The sequence below is a fragment of the Ambystoma mexicanum genome, chromosome 7p (genome assembly GCF_040938575.1).
Source record: "Ambystoma mexicanum isolate Mex_15411 chromosome 7p, UKY_AmexF1_1, whole genome shotgun sequence".
Classification (NCBI taxonomy): domain Eukaryota; kingdom Metazoa; phylum Chordata; class Amphibia; order Caudata; family Ambystomatidae; genus Ambystoma; species Ambystoma mexicanum.
Genome location: NC_090939.1, coordinates 493024269 through 493049038, shown reverse-complemented (window position 1 = coordinate 493049038; position 24770 = coordinate 493024269). Strand labels below are relative to the sequence as shown.

Below are 24770 nucleotides of genomic sequence, written 5' to 3'. Positions count from 1 at the left end.
CAAACCAAGGTCCTACTGGCTTCTTGTTCCACGTTGGTATACGAGATGCCTCAAGATTGTCTTCAGATTCCGATGATGAAGGGTCGCACATTGAATCCTCGTCTTTCGTAGACTCTATATCAGGCTGATCTGATGTCATGATTGAGTATGTTGATAAGTACACAAGGCCATTGATTGAAATATCAGCGACTTGAATAATCTCAGCAGTATTATTGTTTCCCAGTTGTACTTTGTCATTTTTGTCCAGTTTTTTTGTAATTGCCATTGGTTGATTGATGTTAGGCAATGTAATGTTTTTAATAAAGGTTTTGCTTCGATTTTTGTTTTGTCATTAGTGGTAATTTCTTACTTTTCTTAGTTTGACTGAGCGCCTCGACAATTTTGCCTTTTTTGTGTGTCAATTTCTTCTTAATTGACTCATTACATATTGCCAATTGTGGCACTGTTTGTGAATTGGTCTTTAATGTTTTATTAAAAATTGGGCACATTGTCTTCATTTCATTAGTTTATTTTGTTGTTGACTGGTCTTTTTCAACAGGGTTTGGTACTTGTACAATGTCCGTGGCAGCTATATTGAGTTGGTTGTCGTTATCATATTCTGAAACCAACTTTTCGCCTAGTTCATGGTTTGTTAAAAGAGACAGGTCGATGTCAGGTACACGTCCAGCAGTTTCTGCAGTTAATTGATTATCAACGTCTGGGGTCTTGTTGATTTCAATAGACAGAATGGCATTTTTGTCCTTGGTTTTACAAGGTTGGATTAACAGGTCCGTTTGCACAGCAGTTGATATCAGATTCCTCTGAGATAATGAGGAGTGCAGATTTAAATCAACAGGCTCAAATGTCCGTGATAATCTGTGCGCTTGTTTTTCTTTTATTATAGGGTCTAATATTTTGTGGAGTAAGGAAGATACTTTAGCTTTAGTAGTATCTATGTTCCGTTGTACTCCACTTAAAAATCCTTCGACATGTATCATTTTCGGGTGCAGCATGGCGAGGACTGTCACCTGGTCTTTTATTTGCTCACCAATCTGTTCATACAGCTTCATGAATGGACATAATGTAGCTGTCAAAGTCAAGATCATTACAAACTCTCGGTTATTTATAATATTATCTTGAATCACATCTTCAGAGCATATTTTTTCATCCATGTGTGTTTCTTTTGAGATCTTACTTAACTGGTTTCAAGAGATCTCTAGCTAATAGTGCTTTTCACTTGGAGATCAGCATTTGTAGTATTTTCGGGAAATGTGTGTTTTGTCTTCAGTGTGGATTGTGATGTCGCCCAATTCCAGTTTGCTGAAGCTAAGCTCAGATTTAAGCTGCTCTTGTTTTTATCATCTTTTACAAGGGAAGTGTCGTGGTCATCTCTAATCTCCATTGTCCTGGAGGTTTCTAAGGGTAATTGATCTGAAATTTCTAAATCATTGGTATTACATACTGACACAGGGGCCTTGATCTGCTGATGATGGTCAGTCATACTCATACTTTCAGCTGTATGTACTTTCTTCTGCTTACAGCTCGAATGGTAGAAGACTTGTCCTGCAGATGTATTACATTGCGGCTTAAGGGTCGCGGGTTCCCATGTATTCAAAGGTTTAGCGAAGAACTTTGCGGCACATTGTTTGTGAAATGATACCTCATGTAGGTGGAATAGAGGGGTTTGTTTCACTTGCGTGTCGCACGTATCATTAGGGTATAATGTTGGTGCTGTGGGCGTAGAACACGGGGCGAAGATAGCACTGATCTTGTGTTTGAGGTTGGGCATTATTGAAGCAGAGCAGCGCGGGGGGTACCGCCCCTCGAGTGCTGGCCATTCTACCACCTTTTGCCGCAGAAGCCTCCACTAGGCCACTTCCGCCGACTTCACAAGCTCCCAGGAGGACTGGGGGCCGGAGTCGCAGAGCTGCCTTCTATCTCCACGGTGTCAGCCAGCACCGGCAGCCGGCACCGTCGCATCCACATCCGCGCTCTGGCTCGATCTCTCAGTAAATGTGTCAGTAAGTGTGTCTGTACACTTGTTTATTTTGTCATACAGACTAAACGAGCATTTCATGTACGTCACATCGCTGGATTTATCTAACAATGTTCTCTGTCTGAGGTGAACTCATTTCACTTGCCGTTGCAGTAGTTTGTAAAGTATTGATGTGCGAGCATGTCCTTGCGGTAATATCGACAATGAATGGGGTAGGCGATAGGACTAGCCTCGAAAGTCACAGGGTGCGAGGGTCGGTAAGGTTGTAGACAAAATTTCCCCCACTTTGTTTATTACTTGTGGATTAGTGACACATACAAGTTCAGCGCTTACCTCCCCATGTGCATTGCACTCTAGTCTGTCCCTTTGCAGCTGCAGTTGATCACAAGGGCCAGAGAAAGATCGTATAAAACCAACTGGCTCCGTTTCAGCAGTTAGTAAGACAGAAATAGCAGAACTAGCATTTAATGCCATTGTTGGTCTGAGATCAAAGTGTCAAGATTGCATCAGTTAGGTAGACTAAGTGGAGAGGCGCTCACCGCTCTTAGTTCTGCAGGACTGTCCAGCTCTGTCCGCGAACGCTCCGCATTATTGAAGCTGGTTATAAGCACCTCCTCTCCTCTAACAGGTAGCACATGTAGCAACTGTAGAAAGACTCCAATAGCAGTCACACAGCTTCTCCAACTGCAGGACTGTCCACTTTTGTGTTGGGGTTTCCTAAGGTGGTGTATCTGCATCTGAAGGCAATGAGCTACCAAACTTACTCTGATGAACACATTGTTGCTGTTATTGAAGGTTGCAGGGTTTGGTGGAGTGGTCTGTTGAGTACAATAGAACAAAGATTCCTGAACTTGGATCCTCAGTATAAGCTTGGAACCATTCCAAACCAAGATCTGGGTCCAAATAGGAGCCACATGCCACTGCAGAGATCTCCTTTTCAGGCTTGCTAGAAGAGTTCATTAGACCCAATAAACACTTGAACATCTAAACTATTAATGTCTTGCACATCACAAAAGGCAGAATGGCTTGTTTGTGGTTTGAGATTCTGCTATTCAGTGGAAAGCTTTTTTTGTTACTGCAGTGAGTTGACAGACTAACTACTGAAGACAGAACTTAGTTTACCCAGAAGCCCAAATTGAACAGTGTTGCATGTTTTCTGAACAACACTTGAAAGAGATGGAACACTGGTTAATCAGTCATGCATATTTATGTTCTGGAGATATAACTGTGCCATTACCAAAGACAAAATATTTATGAAAAGTCTGGGTGCTGAACTGAGGCTGTAAAGGAGACATCTAAAGAGAACGATCGTCCCCTCCAGCGAATTAGAGAAATTGACAATGTTCTTTCAGAATGGGAATAAGGAAATAGGTTTCCGGATTGCATTAATGCCATCCAGTCTCCCATGTGAAGGGCAGCACAAATTTAAAGTAGTATTGACATATGGAATGTTTCCATCAGCAGAAATTGGTTAACATCGTAAAGATCCAATGTTTGTTTGATACTTCCTGCTTTGATATGATATTTTATTTATATTGCGCTCATAAACATGTGTTTCAGGGCACGGATTCTTTTAAATGATGAAGTAATGCGAGTCGAACCCAAGGCCATGTTTTCTTGAACTACCTCTATTGCTCTCAAAGATGAGCTTTGTAATTTTTTTAATGAAATCAGGTGATTTATTTTGGAGATGAAACGGGAAGAATAACGGAGCGAGGGAGTAACCCTCTGACAATGTTCAAAAGCCAACAATGGAGAATCTTTTTTCCAAATGAGGTAGAAAAAGAGAAACTCTTCCTGCAATCCAAGATGTATGTACCTTGATCACTATTGTAAATGGGGATACATGCATCACATTGTTTGAGTCAAAAACATGTTTTAACTTCTTTAGCAATAATTGTGGAAGAAGACGCCTTTGCCTTGGCCTCAAACCTGATAGCTTTGTTATTGGTGTAGTAAGAGTAAGGCCTTGTGGAGACAGACACTGCAAACAAGATTTGTAAGCTCGAGGAAGACAACCTGATCTCCCGACTGAGTGGAACAGGCAGAAATGTTCCAGTAATTAAGGACACTTTACATTTTTACAGAACATCCTCTGTTAAGAGATTATATGATATTTTCCCTGAAAATGGGTGAAAAAGATTTTTCTTGCAGGTCATGTTGCAAAGTAGATAGGCACTTGATCTCAAGCAGAAATTGCCAGTCATGGCTCTTGCTGTAGTGTCTGTCCGATATGGCTTGCAATTGCTGAATGGATGCCTCTCTGCCATCAACAATTAATTCTACAAATTCATCCATATCTTTCGTTTTTTTGCAGAGGAGATTCTGTAAACCTTTCAAGGTTTTCCTGATTTGGGGTATTGTATAATGCGAAAACAATAGAAAATTGATTTGTTCTAGCTGTAGTCCCGCATTAAGATCAATTTCTTACCATGCATTTCAAGCAGAAGGAGTTGAGGGAAGAAAAAAGTCAGGTGTGAACAGGTCTTCCAGTACCAAAACATCAAGATTCTGTCAGGCTACTGTTTCCTGCCAAGAAGTACAGACAAATAGGTCCCAAAATATATTCTTTACATCCCTGAAAACAAACCTGTTAAGACCTCGAAAGCAGTGGTCTGGTCTTCACCACAGTACTGATGAACAATGTCTAAGCATGTATCCTTCATCGGATGAAGTGCCATTAGCATATTACAGGACCATATACCTCGGGTTACCAGGCCGGTAATAAATATACATACATTATCAGTTCCCCAATCTAAATAGTGACAGTAGTTAACATGAGTGCCTAAATAAGGAGCCACGAAGGGTGGAACATGTTAACATTATTTTTAGTACATGCTTTATTAGGAAGAATGATTAAAATATCAACTTCCTTCAAACAGATCAGACAAGCTATATTCATATAGGGAACTTGATGCATAGTCTGAAAACGCAAACCAAATTTATTTCACGTATCAGGAACAGATATGAATTGCATAACTGGCCCTCTACTGAGAGGATGTTCAAAAAGTCAATCGATGGTCCAAATCTCAACATGTGACTTTTTTGCATGTGCCAATTCAAGCTGGCCACAATGAGAAAGGGTTCAAAGCTTTTAAGATCTTCCTAGGAATGATTTTAAGTCATTTTGGAATTATTGAAAAAACGACCAGGCAATCAAAATGGATCCACATTGCCAAAATGTGTTATTTCACACATCAGCACTGTCTTAAAAAGTAACAGAATGTTGAACAACAGGCGTTCACATGACTTGTTATGATTTATAGTCAGTATTTGGGTAGAAATTCAGTCAGGGCACAATCTAATTCCAGAAAGGTAGCCACTTTCTGTTTTGCATGTAGCGGTCGACGGGTGAGGGGAGGAATTTATCAAGCAAACACTATTGTGTCCCCCAATGTACTTAGTATCGCTAAACCCAATGGCCTCCAAAATCCCAAACTTTCCCCAAATGTTCTAAAACTGGAATTGGAATAGTAAATTATACCCTCCTAGAATATTTAGGGGAAAGGGAACAACATATGGAATAAGTTACTTACCTTTAACTCCTGTTCTCCAGCATTGTTATCTTTCATAGAGTCACATGCTGTTTGAATATTAACAGTCGTCAGGTTGGGAATCCTCAGTAACATTAAAGCAGTTATTATTTGTAACAGGAAAGTAACTTATTTCTTCTCCAGCATTGGGTCTTTCATGGATTCTCATGCTGTTTGAATAGATTACAAAGCACCAGCCAAATAAGCAAACAATGCAAAAGAGCGCAGGTCACAGTCTCACCTTCAGGCCAAAACCCACCTCATTTGAACAGATTGCAAAGCTTGGACAACCCTCGACTCCTCCGTATACTCCCTGTTAACTGACAGGTTTCATGGGGTTTGGTTGAATGTGGTGGAATGAGTGTATGATTAACATAAATTATGGTTTGGGCCTTAAATTTTAGTGCAGAGTGTGGAGTGCTCCCCAAGCCAAAATGGCGACTTCCAAAAGGATCAGTGATTGGTCAGAAGTAAAAGAAAGGCATTGTTAGAACATTCTAAACTGCCTTTCATTGTCAGCAGCCCAGCAGGAAGGTCTTATTGTTTGAAGCTCTGAAGATTTAGAAACTTTAGCTAGGCCCTTGTGCCTAGGATTTGTTATTTGGATCAGGAAAGTGTTGGAGAATTTAAGAAGTCAGACAGAAACGTTCCGGTAAAAGAAAGAAGCAAGTTAAGTGACTTTATAATTTAAAAATGAACTTTGTGAAATTCAAGAAGGAGTTATATTTCTATAAATCTATTAACCAGTTCCCCTTTTCTTATTCTTTGTTTAAAGAGTAGTTAGTTTTGTTCTTTTAAGACTTTATTTTTGGATTTTTTTAAGAGTACTCTTATTTAATGAACTGCGCAACATATTTAGCGCGTGGCAGGTTGGTGTGTGGAAGCCTGTTCATCTTTTCAGCGTCGTGTGTTTTTTCAGCCATATAAAAATTATTGAGCACTGTTCCTTCTTAGGGTAACAGTGCTTTCTTTTAACGTCGGGCTAGCGCTAGAAATCTTACACTGTCTGCGCAAGTGACAGTGTTATAGATACGCGATCCTGAAACGTTATGATTTATTTACTAACATTCTAACGTGGCGCGCGTACCTCATTAAGCTGCCTATTCAAGGATCAGAGTCCGGAGCTCAGTAATTTCCTCTTTTCTACTTGAACAAATAAAAATAAGGAGGGAGAAATACTGATCATCTACGCATGCGCATATGCCATTTTTGAATTCTATTTTCTGTTCCTATGCGCACACCATTTTAGAGGGAAAAGGAATATCTTCACGCATGCGCATAACTCTAATCAAGTGAACGCTTCCTTGAAGAGCGATATTTTTACACAAGCAAAAGATCCAATTAGTGAACACTCCTTTCTTTCCACATGCACAAACAATTCTAAAAGGAGGAAGCAAGAGTGTCATATTTGGAATTTGTGTTAAAGCTAGAGATTCACACAAAAGACGGACCTAGCATTTCCAGATGGCCGTGTGTGTGTTTTGGAATTTGAACTGCTAAAAGATTAATTCATGGAACTGAGAGAGTGAGCTAAAGATAGCATTTTTCCAATTCTGAATTGAAGAAGTTAGTAAGAGCATCAGAGACTCTATTTTTTCTTCAGTAAGAAAACAAACACTTCCGCTAAGTTATCAATAGAGGATATTCAGGTATGGTGGCGTGTTTATTTACTTAATTCAATAAAGAGAGGTCAGAGCCTAGGAAAAGCAAGGTTAGTGACTAAAGTTTATTTGTTGTTATTTTATCTACAGGTTAAGAGATATAAAGAAGCTGAGCAAAACCTGAAGTTTATTATTTTGTCCCATTTTCCCCCTTTCCATTGGGTATGCTCTCAACTGAACTGTTTGTTACCAGTTAAGAGGTTAGCATCCAAAGGGGACTGCGGGGGTTCAGCAGCTTCCGCGGACAACATCCTGATTGAAGATAAAGCCTGACATTAAAACAGTAGAATCTCGTTAATTTGTGGACAGACCTCCATATGGCTGCCTTGCAAATATCCAACAGCGGGATACCGGAGAGGAAGGCAGTAGCACAAGAAATGACCACGTGGAGTATGCCAACCAGGAAGAAACCTGTTTGCGATGTGTTGTCAGCAGGAAATAGAGGCCGACAGCCAGTGGGAGATGGAGGATTTGGACAGCCCTACCCACAGCCGTGGGACCGAAGGTCACAAACAACTGAGGGGGACTTGCACAGTTGTCTGATACAAGCAACATAATACTTCAATGCCTGCACGATATCCAGTGAATGCAGCGACCGCTCTGACAGTGTAGTGGGCAAGGCGAAGAAAACTGGAAGGACCAAGAGTTCATAAGGATGGAAAGACAAAGGTATTTTAGGCATGAAAATAGGTTTCGTCCTTTACACAACCTTGGACTTGTAGAGCACCAGCTAAGGTGGTCTGTACGATAAAGCTGGGATTTTGCCAACTCTCTTGGCAGAGGTGATGGCGACCAAAAGAGCAGTCTTCCAAGAGAGGAACTGTACGTTTGAATTGCGCAAGGGCTTGAAGGGAGGACCCATGAGTTGGGAAAAAACATTCAATTTCCAAGTTGTGGCCAGCATCCACACAGGCAGGAAAGCCTGGAAAAGAACTTTGAGGAATTATTTAAGAAGGCGAGGGTGCCACAGTGAGGTGTAATAGCAGCTAAATGGACTGTAATTGAGGAATGCGAAAGTTCCCTGTGAACCAAAGACAGAAGGTATGGTAAAATGTCCCGAGGGAGGAAGCAAACGTGTTCAACCTAATAGGCAGCACAACAAATCTTGAAACTCCTCCATTTGTGATGACAGCAATAGACTGTGGCGGTTGTGTACAAGCCGTTGTCAGAACATCAAAGCAATCCTATGTTATAGGTACATGTTAGAATTCTACGAAAGCAGGAGCCAGCCTGTCGGGTTGAGGCGCGCCGGAGTGTGGTGCAGGACTGCTCCCTGTCCCTGGAGAGGAAGTTAGAAGACAGCAGGTAGACGGATCGGAGGTGCCAAATAGAGACTTGGGAGTTCCGCGAACCAGAATTGTCTCGGTCAGGCTGGAGTCACCAGGATCAATTTGCACTGCTCTTGCCTGAAAGTGTTCAGGACCCTGGGGATCAGTGGAAACAGATGGAATGTGTAGAGAAACTGGTTTGTCCATGGAATTGTGAAAGCGTCCCCCTGCCTTCTGGCTTGGGGGAACATGCTGGCGAATACTCTGCACTTGGCGTTCTCTCTTGTGGCAAAGAGGTCCATCTTTGGAACACGCCACATCGGAAAAATGAGACCAAGCTGGTCGTGGAGGATCGGAATCGGGAAGGAGCATAGTTCTCTAATTAGGGAGTTGGCAATTGAATTGAGGATGTCAGGCAGGTGAAAGGGGGACAGGAACATCTCATGTGCCAGGGTCCAGTTCCAGAGGGCATGTGCTTCCATTCAGGGGAGTCCTGATCAGGGGCCAACTTGTTTCGGTGTATGAAACGTGGTGGTGGTGCGGCCCGTGATCACTCGGACAACTGTCCCCTGGAGATGGAGGTGAATGAACTTCAAAACCCACAACACTGCTCTCAATTTGTGAATGTTGATGTGCAGCAATTTGCTTGATGGAGACCAGAGACTATAGTAGTGGCAGTGGTCGGTGTGCGCTCCTCAGTCCTCCAATGGTGCATTGTGGTGACTGACCTGATGGGCCCGAGGATGGAATGGTGCACCCTGGACGAGATTGGTGGGTATGGAGTGGAAGGGACGTGTGAGTGACAACATGCCCCATTTAGTAAAGACTTGATTCCATCAGGCATCCAAGAACTCCAGAATAGGCCTTATCCAAAGCCAGTCTTGCTATATCAAGGTGATGCAAGAAGACGACATCCTGAGGAGAGATTTTATCGAAAAAAGGTGGCCCTGTCTGCTTCCGTGAGACATAAGTTGGTCTTTGCTAGGATTGCCGTAACCCTGTTAACTCAATTGTCGAGGTACAAGTGGATGGCCCCCGAACCCGATGAAGGTGGGCCGCCCCAGGTTGAAGAGATTTGATGAAAGCCCTTGGGGCGGACTTAAGGCCGAAGGGCAGTGCCCTGAATTGATAGTGCAGGCTTGCCACTGTGAACCCGAGGAACTTCCCGTCACTGTGGCGCTGATGGATTCGGACGTTGAAATGTGTGTCCTCCAAGTCCAGTAAAGACAAGAAATCTTACTAAAGTTGAGTGAGGATGTGCTGAAGTGTAACCATCCTGATAGTCGGAGATCAGATGAATTTGTTCAATGGACTAAGGACTAGAATCGGCCTCCAACCGTGTGACGTATTCCTCACTGGAAAATACCTGGAAAAGATGCCTTATCCGCACTGGGTGTGAGGAACGCGTTCTATGGCTCCCTTGAGGAGGAGGGCATTAACTGCGCCATAGAGCTGAAAGATATTTTTCCACCTTTGGGGTTGGAGGAACATTGGATGGTCGGCTTTGAAATTCAAGAGTGAACCAATGTTTGAGTAAGGACAGGACCCATTTGTCCGTGGTGATGCCGGACCACTCGGTGAGGAAATGGGAAAAGTGTGGGAGTGAAAAAGACGGTGTGTGGTTGCACCTGTAGTTGTCACCGGACTGATATATATTGGTCTATAGACCCAATTGGATATTGAAAACAAGGGCTTCCGTGAACGAAAGGACCACCAGCGTTGCTGCAGTGTACCCAAAGACAGGGAAGTGTCGATTTAGCTGGCCTGTAGTTTATCATCAACCTTTTTCCCCAAAGAGGTCTTTGCCGTCAAAAGGCATATCCACAATCTTAGCTCCCGGCCAGAAGTTGGGAGCATTCTGCTATCTTGTCAGCACAGTAACGCACCTTTGCCCATGAATATTCTGGAAATTCTACAGAACTTTATTGGTTCTTTCTGGAAGGCAGGGATCCATCCTTAGTATGGACTGTGCCAGATGGCTGCAACTCTTATGCAGAGCTTTCCAATGTGCTCAGTACCTATGGAGGGGCCAAAGACGCTGCAAATTCGAGATTGCAGTACTGCTGGATCGCTATCCTACAAGGGAGATTGTTTTCCTTTACTGTCAGTATGCTTCTCTTCACCTTCCTGTGGCTGCAACACTCTTTTGGCCAAGGGATAGTGCACCCAGCTTCGTAGTGCACATTGAGGAATCTATGCTCCAACTTCTATTGTTCCTGCTCCTCTTTGACTTTGGACAATACACCATGATAGGAATGTGCATGCTGCTTTTAAAAAGTTGAATTAGATTTGTTTTAAAAACTATTCAGTGGAGCTTCAGTAGCTTGAGCAAAGGCTCTGCTGTGTAGCCTTCTTCAGGACATCTTCACAAACTCCAACTGCTGTCACTGGTTTTATTCTTTTGTAAAAACTCCTAAGAGGCAGAAGTGGTGTATGTGATATATGAATGGTGTTTGTTAACCTTTTGTTTCTGCTGTATACTGCTTTTTAGAAATGTACACCTTTTTTGCACACACTCAATATCCTTTTCTTGGCTTCTCAGCTCTTGAAGTTTATTAACCACATCAATCGAAACCTCCTGGTTTGCGAAATGTAATGGCGGGGCAGCATGCTGCGAGGTGTTTCCCGTATGTGGCATCTGCTCTTACGTGCCATCTCCTGAGATGGCATACAGTTTTTCACTTTTCTTTCACGTTGCAACAGTCTCACTCCAGAATTATAATCAAGAGTTTGCTGAAATGGTGGCTCTGACAGCTTTGCAAAGCAAGCCTTTTGAGCCAATGGCCTCGGTGGACATCCTCTTGGTGACACTGAAGAAGGTTTTATTGGTGGCTCTCACCTCTGCGCGCAGGGTTTGTGAGCTGCAGGCTTGACTTCGTGCTAGCCACTTCACCACGTTTCACAACGACAAGGTCATCTTGCTGAAGTGCGGCCTATGCACCGGAGGAAAAAGCCTATACTACCCATTAAGGTGTGCCTTAACCACTGGGTTGGCTGCTGAAAACACATGCTCAGGGGAATTCTTGTAAGTCCCGATGGCAAGTATCCACCTGAACTCCAGAGCAGGCCAGGTGCGCTGAAAAAGCCAAAACATCATCTAGAGGACAGGAGACAGGGTCCAGACTCTTGTTGCGAGCCCATCGGCAGAACCTAATCCATTTACTTTTGTACTGGGACAGAGTGGTGGACTTCCTGGTCTGCTGAATGATGTCCCAGTTGTCATCTAAAAATTGAGCATGCTGAAGCCTCGGCTGATCAGGAGGCAGGCCGCCAGGGCCAGATTGGCTTGGTCCGGATGCTCCACTGCTCTGCTCTGCTGCATCAGGAAGCCCCTGCTGGGGATCGGAAGATGGACAGGACACATGGAGCGCAACTGCAGCAGATCCGAAAACCAGGGTCTTGAAGTGGGGGGTAACCAGGATGAGGCTGCAACCCGCGAAAGCCCGGAACTTGCAGAGGGTTCGCTGGATCAAAGGGGTGGGCAGGAACGCGTAACACCTGCGGCCATGCCAGTGGATCTGGAAGGCACCTGCCAGTGCCCCGAACCTGCCCATGAGGCAAATTGGGGGCTCCAGGCATTCAGCAGAGAGGCAAACAAGTCCAGGTCTGCGAACCCCCAACACTGAATAGGGGCAACAAGGAGTCGTTGTGCAATTCCCACCCATAGGTGTTGAATCCCAAGCAACTCTGCTGATCCACTTCTGCATTGCTGTCCACTGGCAGGTGGACTGCAGAAATCCAAATCCTCTCTGTCAGGGCCCATTCCCAGACTGAAAATACCTCCATGCAGAGCAGGAGAGGGGCGGGGGCACCGTTGCCACCCTGCTTGTTCAGGTAAACCATTATGGTAGAATTGTCTGTCCTGACCAGAACCGACTCGTCCCCTCATTAAGGGCAATAAAGCCTTGAGGGACAGGCCCACTGCCCTGAGCTTGAGCAGATTGATATGCAGGAAGGCTTCGGTCCTTGACCATGCTTCATGAATCGATAGCCATCCAGACTAGCCCCCCAGCCCGAAAAAGAGAAGTCTGTCGTCACCACCAGGGTAGGCTCCAGTCGGGTAAAGGGGGCCCCCACTGAGAAATTGCAGTCCATCAGCCACCAGCAAAGGTCGGGTTAAAGGAGCAGTATTATTGGGATCCTGTCCGACTGAGACCCCGCCCCCCTGATCCTAGTTGGCCGCCAGGTGAAGCTGGAGGCATCTCATCTTGAGACGGGCATGCTGCACTGTGAGCACGCAGGAGAACATTAGGCCCAGAATGTGCTCGAACCACCATGCCAAGGTGGTGGAGTTGGCCAGAAAGTGCCCCACTGCCTTGCAGAGGGACACAAGCCTCTCGGTCGTAGGGAACACCCACTGAATGGTAGTGTTCCAACACACCCCTAGGAAGCCCAGCTCCTGAGACTGGCATAACTGCGACTTCCTCTGGTTGAGGAAAAACCCCAGCTGATGAAGGGTATCCACCAATTTCTGGCAGGAGCGCACCACCCCTTTGGGTGACCCAGCCCTCACCCACCAGTCGTCCAGATAAGGCTATAGACGATGGCCCCCAAAATACAACTATGAGATCAGGAAATAGGCAGTATCCACAGATGTCAAAAAGAGACAGAATTGCTTCTTGTATTGTAACACTGAGCATGTTAGCTACCTTAGTTATCACTTGTCCTTGTGACCTTAAGTATATAGGTAAGTCCAAACAAAAAATCAAGACCAGAATTTTCGAACATAGGAATTGCCTTAAAAATAAAATCGAGCAGCCACAAATGGTCAAACATTTCAAAGCTCTCAACCACAGCTTGGAAGTCTTCAAACGGACAGTCCTGCAGACAATAAAAGGACAGAATCTTAAAATAAAGGAAGAAAAATAGTTCAGACGGTAACAGGAGTTCATCTTCCTAACTAAAAAGGATAGCAATGGCATTAATGAAGCCATTGAAAGGCACAAAATTAAATTAATGGATTTCTATAGCCTTGTGGAGTCCTGTCTCATCAAAATAATTCAAACAAAGCCTAAGTGCACCAGTTAGTGAGCTACTGTAGGTCCTCAATCAATTACTTGACAATGTGATCATTCAATACACCCTGTACTTTTTTGTTGAACCCTTTCGATCCTTTGTCAATGTTCTGATAATAGAAGCATGTCATTATTACAAGCATTCTTATGACATGATCTTATAACTTTATGAGCCTCGTAAGATAATGTCAATTGTTTATGAACGCGCGCATTTTTACTATAGCAGCATGTTATTATCACAGGCAATTCCGAGGCTTCATACTACATATTCCTATGAGCCACCAGAGATTTGCTCTGAATCAACACTGTGGCTTCTAACTATTTACAACTAATTTTTAAACAAGTGATAGGGAGAATTCTCAATAAATGGCCGATTCCCCTTACCTAATGAGTCCCTCAGCAGCTTTGGATTTCTAGGGTTTAATTTTTCACCTGGTAAGAGTGTAAGCCTTTTCCCCACCCTTACATGTGTTTTGCGATGTGTGTTTTCACTTTGTGTGATCTTGGGAACTGGAGCCTCACCTACTCCAAGTGCACCACGTTTTATGTGTGTTACACAGCACCTTCAGGGCAGTGACACTGGGTTGTCTTTGAGACTCCCCTCTGACTCCATTCTTCTGGGGCTGACTACTGTCCCCCAGAAACAGGTAAAGTTGCCATTAACTTTATATAGTCACTTTACATTACAGACCCAGTACACCCCATCTTACATGGAGTACTGGAAAGGGTTAACTCCTATCTGTGCCTCTTGGAGCCTTGTTTTGCTCCCTTAACGTTAAAACTTGGCTGGTGGCAGTCGTATCTACCCGAACCTTTCTACCGCGATTAAACTATATAAACGTGTTATTGTTTTAAGCTATTATGGTAGCCTCGAACATAAACCCGCCTGACCAAATACATTTTATTTTGGTTCCGGCTGGGTTAATTCGCCATTTCTTTTTGTTAAAGTCTTTCTCGTGTTTTACTCTACGCGCCAAACTGGGGATGATTCCTTTGTTTGCTGTCTTTTCGCAGGCTTCTGCACAGAAGCCCTCCTTAAGGCGCCTGATAGTCTAGCGGGGCAGGATGTGAGGGAGGGATCTTCGGACCCCTGCCATGGGTTGCCTTAGCAACCCAAATCGCACTCTTGTCTGATTGGCTAAGGGGACTGGCCCCTACAACGACTGAAGCGCCCGCTGAAGCCCTGCTGCAGGTCCGAATCTCCAAATCCGACGACAGAGAAGATCCTCCAGGAAACTTCTTCCCTTGAGCTGGTGGGACCAACCAGTTCACCCAAACTGCAAGCCAGGACTCCTCCTCCGGTCGAATTCGCTGTACCGAGCTACAGTGGGCTGGATAGCCAAGAAGGTCAGACCCTGCTTGGGTTTTATCGTTTTGCTCTGCTGCTGGTTTCTTCCTGGGGTGGCGCAGGATCCTCCAGTCTTCCTACTTCTTGTCAGTCCGACAGTCGCTTCAGGAACCACCAGGAACGTCCGCCTCAGCTACAGCTCTCTCTCCGTTTTAAGGTACTGTGCAAATCCGGTAGTGCGTTTCACTCAGCCGCGGTGAAGGTGATTGAAATCTTTCTCCAATCCGAGGGCTTGTCCTTCTCTTTTCTTTTACCTAACTTTTCTACCGACCAACCTCGTCCAGAATCTGTGCCACGAACTTCACTGCGAACTACACTGAACATATTATCTTGAGCAAAAGACTTTTGAACCATTGACTTTGGCCCTATGCCTTTTCTATCTGATTTTACCCTTGTAGTCTCTTGTTCAGTTGCCCTGCTTACTTACCTGTTGGTTTTGCCTAATTTCTAATAACTTTGTCTTTCCCTCCCTTTTAAATTGCTGGAGTGCCATTTTGCTCCACTTTTGTGAGCCTAACTTGTCTAGAATATAAGGAAAGTGGTGTGGTGTATTTTAGATTGTGTTTTTTATCTTGCTTATAATAGTGAAATGTTATACAAATGTTTAGTGAATAAATATATATTCTTTTACTTAGAAACCTTGAGTCAGTGTTTGCCTGAACCATAGTAATTGCTGTCCCTTGTGTAAACACTTGTACTGCTCACTTACTCTTGAGATAAGTCTGGCTGCTCCACTACTGCTACCACTATAACTGTGTAGTACAGGATTGTACCAAAGGTGAAATTGTACTGTCACTTTTAGTCTTAATTGAGTGTAGTGTTCCCAAAGGGTACTGCATGTAATTCTGCCTAACATCAAGGACAAGTCCTTCAGGTCTGCTCTAGCGGAACACTTATTTTAGATATTGGAGTACATACTTATTAAACAGTCCACCTACCACTCATTAAAACTGCTCTTAAACTATATTGTACCTCTATTTTAAAAATAACACTTTTGCCTTGCTCAATAACTCGAATCAGTTTTTATTTCAAGTTACTGAGCCGCTCTAATCCTCGTAACATTAAGCTTACATCTGTCTAAGATGGCCGCCGGCAACGCACAAGAGTAGGATTACACGGGCTGTTATTTAAAGAGGTTGCCTAGCAGCGATGGCTTCTCTCACCGCGGACAGAACAGAATGCAAACTAGCTGGTGAGAATCTGGCACACGAGACACCGGGTAAGCCTGCGATAGAGCTAGGTATTGTTTACACAGCCTATTACAATTCTTCGTATGAGGCGAGTGCTTATTTGTTTTCTATCAGAAGTCGCCAGCCACGAATGGCTTAGTCAGAGTTTTACTAATCTGCCAACTATACGAGTCGGGTGTCTCTAATGGATAACTCTTTTAGCCTGGTATCCTTTTTATTGACATCTGTTAATTTAGAGCACATCCTTATATTAGATTTTTTATTCATAGCAGAAGGACCCTCAAAATTGTATGAAACCAACTAACTGGTCGCCTAGCAACTCACACGCCACTTATCCGAAAGAGTCAAAGATGCCTGTGGCATGTTCTGTGTTTCTAGCTTCGTGGTTAGTCCTAATGACTTGAGCCTGTAAATAAAGATTTGTATTTGACAGTGTCTTTGAACTTACACCATCTCCTTGTTTTCTCTAAATAGAGCAGAACTTTTAGACTTGCAGAGTTATTCTGCTTTCAGTAATTGCTGCGTCGCTCTAGCCAATTCGTCAAGGTGACCGGTTTTACCACATTTAAATTGTGTGTCTTTCTGTAGACATCTACTCATTGGGAGCCAGCAAATACTTCTTGTTTATAGTCTATACTCTCTGTAGCAACACCCGCTCCACCATCCTGGAGATTGCCCAGATTTAATTGTCCCATGGAGATCAAATACTTCAACTACAAAAGAAGTTGTTTGTAAATTAGGTAATCATGTTAGGATTTACCATGAGTATTGGCACAGTCTATTGCTACATTACCTAAGAAACCTCTTTGAAGTCTTGAACACTATCTTCTGATGTGTTCACAAATGCACTTCCCTTTTTAGGAATTGGTACCCTATTTATGTTTTTTTAGGAGAAGTCAACCACTCGTACCCCTGTCTATAAAACCAATAGCATTCATAGCTACCTTTTTTTGTTTGCCAGTATCTCGCAGTGCGAAAACCTGAAGTTTGGACAAAGAAACAACCTCAGTTTCTAATGAAAAGCGAGGGGGTTATGAATCCTTGAAACCCTCAATCATAGTGGGACCCATATTACCAGCTCCTGAGGAAGGTTCATCCATTAATTGATGTTAGAACGGAAACATGTTGAGCGTTAGCCTTGGTAATATCCTATTGGCATATCTATGAACTGTTTTGAGCAATACATTTAAGAAATCTCTTATTTGGAGATCTGAGATTAGTTCACAGACCCTAGCTTATTTAAGAACTTGTCTACAATGGACTAGACAAGAGTCACTACTGCACTTTATAGTGATTCTTTACATTCATGGTTTATCTTTGACTTTCTTGGCATTTAAATGTTGATTTTGAATTGTCTCTGTAATTGTGTATATATTGTGTGTTAATTGTGTTAACCGCCTGTTGGTCTTTTAAGATTTATTGAATAAAATTGATTTCACTTATATTATTGTTCTCAAGTGTTTTGCTAATTGTGTCTTCATTTGCTTTGAGAAATACACTAATTTCCTTCTGGTTTTTGACATCTGTGGATACTGCTTATTTCCTGATCTCATAGTTGTATTTTGATAGATGATGGGCCTCCAAGCGGAGAAGGCCCGCCACTGCATTCATCAACTTTGAGAAGACACAAGGGACCGAGTTCAGGCCGTAGGGCAGCACTTTGTACTGTAAGTGGTACAACATAATCGTGAACCTTAGAAACCTCTGATGCAGTTGATAGATGGGTACATGTAGGTAAGCATCCTTGAGGTCCAGGGAACACACCCAGTTCCCTGCACACAGAGACTCTGCTATGTGTGCAGAAGTAATCATCTTGAAGTGTTCCAGCAGAAAGGACAGATTTAGAAATGGCAGGTCCACGACTACCCTAAGGCCAACCTGGTTGTTAATAGTAACCAAAGCCCCCGTCTACAAGAGGAACCGGTTCTTTCACCAGCATCTCCAACAGCTAAAGGACCTCCCGAAAAAGAGCCAGGGACCTGATTGGACAAATAGGAACAAAGGATGGTAGAGGCTGAGGAAGAGGAAGGCTGAAGCCTGTGAAGACTACGGATAGGATCCACGGATTGCTGAAAAGACACTTCCAAGTATCCTGGAACAGAGCCAAACGGCTCCCCCAAAAGCGAGCAGTGTTCCTCGACCTTGATGTCACCGCTTCTTGGTGTCAGAGGCTGGGGGGGGGGGGGGACAGAAAAACCGGTGCAACGTCCTCTGCTGCTTCCTTCTGTTGTCGCTCAGCAACCTGTCAAGCCTCCCTGTACCGCAGCTTCTAAATCCCTTGAAGCCAGAGAAGGTTTGGTGTTTGAACTTGGTCCTACACTGGGAATGAGGGAAGGATTTCTGACCCGGCTTTGTCAGGATGGCCAAGGACTTGGCGTGTGAATGGAGGTTGCGGCTGACGGACGAAAAACCAATCCTCCTTGCCTCCCACCTGCAGCCACCACAGAGGAATGAGGCTGCATTAGGGAGGGAAGGAGGATTGGTTCCCCGTCCGTCAGCCTAAACCTGCTGTCCAACTTCTTGTTCATATGGCCGTTGGTCATGGGCTTCTGCTAGACCCTGTGCACCACCTGCAGCACATTCTTCTGGAGTGGAATGCCAGACCAGTCGTGGTGCGTTTCCTCAAGACCTCTGCAAGCACACCCTACTCCTGGGGGGCTTCCTCAAAAAGAGGTACCCCAAAGAAATCTGCCACGCCCTGAAGGCAGTCCTGACAGGCATTAACGAATGCCGAGAGCTCATTGTCCTGGGCGTCATCCTCATCACCCCACCAGCCCCTTTTTCACAGGCCAAGGGGTATCCGGGCCCTGGGACACAGGTCCGGAGACACAAACCAGTCCAACGGCTGTTGAGGGGGAGGTGTTCATGGTACAGGAGGTGGAGGGGTCAGCATGACCGGTAGGGCCAGAACCGGAGGAGGGACTGGACCAGGAGAGCCAGAGGAACAGGAGTCCCCAGGGGAGGGGGGGGCGAGGCTGCACCACCTGGGGGAGAACGTCTGTCACAATGTCCTTCAGGAGCCTCTTCATCTGAGGGGAACGCATGAGGAAGTGGAAGCGTTTGCAGAAGCAGTCCTCACTAGCTGCCGTGTGTTAGGCAGAATCCTGTGCAGTGCCCTTAAGGACCACTATACACAATTAAGACTACAGGTGGCAATACAAGTTTTTGGCTATCTGGACCACTACAGCTGTGTGCAGCGATTTCAACCAAGGAAGAGGATCCTCTGGCTGTGGAAGATGAGCTGGTTATCCCCACCAGGCTCAAGGGAAGAAGACTCCGGACTGGATCTCCTCTTAGTCATTGAAGGGTAGAAAGCTCAGGACTGCAGCAGGGCTTCACCGGGACAGGATAGTTGCAGCAGCCGTCGTTCTCTCCGCTTCTCTTCGGTTCCTTGTAGTTCCAGTGGCGACTCTCTGACTTCTAGCCCAAGATACCTGCCTTTTATGCGCAAAACCCCCATTCACACAGCCTGGCTGTCAATCCCCCAGCAGGGAGGTTGTCCAGCCCGGACAACCACCTCAGCCAATCATGGCAAAGTGCGACTTGGGTTTCCTAGGATACCCTGTGCAGGGGGTGACTACACCCCTACCTCACATTCAGCCCACCTAGACACCCAGGCGCCTGGTGGAGGGCTTCTGAGCAGAAGCCCGCCAAAAGACGGTGAACAAAGAAGGCGAACCTAGTTTGCCGCGCAAAGTAAAACACAAGAAGGACTTTAACAAAAAGAAATGGTGAATAAACCCAACCGGTAAAGACTATATTTGGTCCAGCGGGTTTATGATCGAGGCTAATATAATAGCCAAGAACAATACCACGTTTATCTAATATAATCGCGGTACAAAAGTTAGGGCAGATACTACTGCCACCAGCCAAGTCTAAATGTTAAAAGAGCGAAACAATGCTCTAGGAGGTACAGAAAGGGATATGAATTAACCCTTTCCAGTACTACATGGAAGGTGGGGTGTACTGGATCTGTGGTAGATTGACCAAGTAAAGTTAATGGCAACTTTACCCTTTTCTGGGGGACTGTAGTCAGCCTCAGAAATGGAGTTGGGGGAAGTCTCAAAGACAACCCTGTGCCATGGCACTGAAGGTGCTGTGTGACACACAGAAAGAAGGGGGCTACTGAAGTGGTGTACTTCAGAGTCCACAATCATAAAAACAGAGAAATACACATGGCAAAACATAGGTAAGAGTGTGGGAAAAGCTCACACTCTTACCAAGTGGAAAGAAAATAAACTCCAGAAGTCCAGCAAAGCTGCTGGGGGACTCACTAGGAGAGGGAAATTAGCCATAAATGAGAATCCTCCCTAACACCGGGTCCCTAGGAGCCCTGCCTTCTGGGGTGCTGGGCCTCAGCTCTTGTTCAAAGTGTTGAGGCGCCTAGTGCATGAAGCTGTAGGGTTGTGATGGGTACACATACCCCTTCGGGGACCAAAACCATGCACCATAGGATCCACTGCCGCTTCCATAAGGAAAGGGGCTGGCATCGCCCTGCAAAGCTCACTTGAGGGGCGCAAGCAGTGGCAGGCCTTGAACCAGATCCAAGATGGCCGTCTGACTTGCAGGCACCAGCACGTGCCGCTCCACCATTTTTAAGCCTTGCACCACGCCTTGGGCACGAGAGCCCTGAGCCCAGATAGGCCTCAGGCGCGAGAGGATACAGCTTGGTGCCTTGTGCCTGAAGCAGAAACGTTGACCTCAGAGAGCCGTCTGGTAGGCACTGTGCCGGTAGTCGAAACGCCCTGGATGACTGCCTCAGAGCGAGCTACGGTAGACTGGGAGTCCTCGGTACCTGTGCTGGTACCCATGCTGGATCTAGCCGAGGAACGACTCTTGGAGTTGGCACTCGATGATCCCTTACCCCATGGGGTAGAAGAAGAGGACAAGGATGATCGTCCATCCGAGGACAACCTGTTTGGGCTCCTGGACCCCTCAGCCTGAAAGCCGGTAGACTGGGACGCCTCAGGTCTGTCCCTGGACCGTCCAGAAGAGCCCCCGGACCCTTCAGCACGGGAGCTGGTAGCCTTAGAGGCCTGCCAGAACCTGAATGCAAGGAACCCCGATCTGTGGGAATCTCAGGGAAGGAGTCTCTGCACTGTGAAGCCGTGCTGAACAGAGTTCCTACCTTGTCTTGACGAGAGGTCCCTGAGACGAAGTCCTTAAGGTGGAGAGGGGGAGAAGCATTGAAGATCTCCCTCCACCACAACAAACGATTCTTCAATGTCCTGTGACCGAGAGCGCTGCACGCCCGCACATGAGTCCCAGCGGTGGTCTGGCCCCAAACACTCTAGACCGAATGCATGTGGGTCCGAGGCCGGGAAGGAGCGGTCGCAAGAGGCACACCTTGTGACTCCTCCTGCGAACGACATACGCCGGGAGGTGAGGCACCGTATTGAAGTGAAAAATGACAAAACAGGGAGCAATCAGAAAGCTACTAAAGGTCTCTGCGCTGGCTGCCAGGTCAGACAACATCTGTGCAGAAAAAGGGAATGACGTGATGTGCCAGCCGGCGGGGCCTCAGAGGGGATTTCTCACACCCGAGGCCTCCCCCCCGCGTGCTATACTAAATTTAAAGGGGAAGTTCATTTTTCGCTGCCAAAAGTTCCGGCACCGTCCCCATGTTGGGGGACGCACACAAGGATGGAGAAAAGGGGACGGGACGCGATCTATTAGAACCAATGTATTCTGGGTAGGGAAGTATTCGCTCGTTCAGGATCTGAACTCCTGGATTTGGGAGCGTTCATGCTTACTTTGAGGTAAGTTTATTGTTTTTGCTGAAAGGAAGATTTCCTCAATACTGTCACATGATTAAAACCATGGGTTCCTCGGCAGGAGTTAGGCATACTGTACTCCGCATTCGCTGCAGAGTAGTTCCTACTGTGAAACTACTACCATCTGCATGGTTTATGGCAGAGATCTGCAACCTTTGGTTCTCTAGATGTTTTGGACTACAACTTCCATCAGACTTAGTCAGTATACTCAATGGTGAGGGATCATGGCAGTCAGTCCAAAACATCTGGAGAGCCGATGGTTGTAGTAATACTTATCATATACCTAAACATGTGTATGTAAATACAAATGAGTAATGGAGTTTAGAATGTGAACACCACATACATCAACAAGCCACCAAGTCATTTTAACACAGCATGAACCTCTTAGAAGCAGAACATTGAAATGACATGTAATTTTAAAAACTATTATTTTCAACAAAATAAATATAAAAAATTATAAATTGCATCATTATAATACTATTAGCTTTTTTCTTTTTTAAAAAGCACCACAATTAGCACAGTATTGATTTTCAATGTATGAGAAATTGTGCATGGGTGAGATTTCTGCATAGTAATACAAACGTATTTAAGGAACTCTTTACAAACATGCAACATACAATTCTAGTTGAAAGTCTAAAAGGAAAATAAAAGGGATACCTACTTTCTGCTGCTAGTAGTCCTAGTAGGAAGGCAGCGTTTGAACAAACAGAGGAGAATTGTATAAGAACAAATGGGTAAAACAAATCTGCAGCTATGCACCAACTACATTAGCACACTGACATAACATTTGCACTATAGATGTGCATTGGTTTTAAAATTGTAGCTAGTATTTCCAATCTACGATTAGCAGCTGAACAAGGAGATTAGTTTTACTGCTAAAAACTAACTTCAGATCCAAAACTCCTTCATGCTTGCGAGTCGCCCTACTTTTTCTGCACCATTGTCAGTGTCTATTTTACAACCATCAATTTGCTTTCCTTTTTAACAGCTTCCAGTATATCCATTCCTCATCTCCCTTTCTCAAATGTTTTCATTTGTCACCTTTTCAAAATCCATCTGCATTTTTCTCTCCTCCTTTAGCCAATTCCCATATTGATGTTCTCTCCTTCCCCGTTCTCTCCTTCCCCTCCTTTACTCCACTAATGAGCTTTTTCCCCTTTAGTCATGCATCCAACTTTTTTCTTCCTTTAAGTGTTTTCTCCATTTCACTCCAGACTAGTCAGTCCCCTTTCTCTACTGCCAATCCTGCTGTTTAGCATTCTCTATTTCTCTCCTACTTTAATTTTCTCCGCCTTTCACTTATCCACTGTCTTCCCATACCCCTTCCTTATTCATGTATCACATAGTCTTCCCTTTTTCTCTCTCTTGCTCTCCACTTTCTCTTTTTAATTTTCTTTACCCGCTCCTCATTCCAGGTTCTTCCATCTTTCTCCAACTGTTTGCTACTTTCCACCACCCTCCTCATTCTCCACTTTCTCTTCTACCACCTGTTGCAGCTCTTCAACCTTTGGCTTTTCAGATGTTTTCGATTATGACTCGTAGATCTCTTCCCATTGGCCTTGCTGGCTAAGGCCAATAGCAGCTGTAGTCCAACAAATATGGAGAGCAAAAGGTTGCAAACCCCTCACTTAGACCAAAGAGACATTCCCTTTCACTGCTACCTTTCTCTTCACCATCTCTTTGAGACCTCCCTTTCTTTGCATCTTCCCCTTTCACTGTATTACATTTTGACCATTTCACTGGATTACTCTCCCTTTTTCGTCCTTGAGCAGTCTTTTGTTAAGTGTGACGAATTGGACTGTGTACATTTCAAAGTTCTCTAATTTTTCGTAAAAAGCCAAGTAGTGTTTGCACAATTTGGATAATTGTTGTGGACTCTCATATACACTTGTCAGTTCATCAGGTTTTAATTTCTCAAATTTACAAAATAACATATGGCATTCATTGATGCAGTTTATTTCATTCAATGCTCCCAACTATCACGGTTTAACTTTAAAAAAAGCAAAATAAAAATAGAGCTTCAGAAGTTGAAACTTTCTGCATGAAACGCATTGTCCCCTGCTTTAGGACGTGCTATTATCACAGTTTCATAAGACACGATATACTAAGAACATTATATTCCCTTCAATATTGACAGCTATTCTCACCATGCTAGCAATGCAGTGTTTACAGAAAAAGTTGAATTGTGGCAATATAAATAAACAGCTGAGAGATCATCGCAAATACAAAAGCCCTTCGCGACCAAGCAAGTTTATGTATCATATGAAGTCAAGTAAAACATCGCTGTGACCCTGACTTCAATGTACTGTAAATATAATAACGTTGGGGCCACACACTAGTTCATATACAGTAAGCGTTATGTGAAAAAGTGTTTATACTATTAGGATATCATACTTGCCTTCTACAAATATAACACAAATCCAAAAAGATTAGAAGGGATTCTCAGTGCTCCTGGAATACTTAACACAAAAGTATGTTTTTTTTTTTATTGCACTGCATTTTGTGGGCAGTGACATCAGTACTTTTCGTTGTCTCCTAGCAGAAAATGTTCAGTGGAACATCCCAACTACTTAGGTGGGAATTGATAGAACAAAGCCATGGGTCATTTTCTCCAACCACAGAACTGGGGTTTGATAACTGCTCAGGTTTGAGCTATCATAGAGATGATTTTTGGGTACTTTGTTGGTTGGAATAACATACGTGTGCTAAGCTAGTCCTTGACAGGCTAAGGCTGAGTCAGGACTGCTAGGCACAACCAGAATATTAGATGAGTGGACAGTGTGGGTCACACCAGGACTGTAGCACAATCCGCTGAAAACAAAGCACTCACCACTAAAAGTAAAGACAGCTTGTAAAAGTTTGTCCCAATATTTTATAGTAGCAGTGACAATACATTTCAATGCATTGTGACCTGAAATCCTATGCCCAAGTAAAACCATGCCACCCCGTGCTCATAATTACCAGTGTAAAGAACTAACCAAAAGAGGAACTTGCTTAAACATCAAT

At 44.4% G+C, this 24770-nt stretch overlaps 1 protein-coding gene across 10 annotated transcripts in view; it reads right to left on the bottom strand.

Annotated features, from left to right (window-relative positions):
- The window catches only part of CASK (calcium/calmodulin dependent serine protein kinase), a 2777982-nt gene that overhangs the window by 1084895 nt on the left and 1668317 nt on the right, over nucleotides 1-24770 (bottom strand). For 7 of the 10 annotated variants that reach the window (XM_069636511.1, XM_069636508.1, XM_069636509.1 and 4 more), the window contains exon 11: nucleotides 22426-22443. The exons of the other annotated variants lie outside the window; for them this stretch is intronic. In XM_069636511.1, coding sequence (XP_069492612.1) covers nucleotides 22426-22443 — 18 coding nt within the window. The remainder of the gene's footprint in view (nucleotides 1-22425; nucleotides 22444-24770) is intronic. 10 annotated transcript variants of the gene reach the window in all.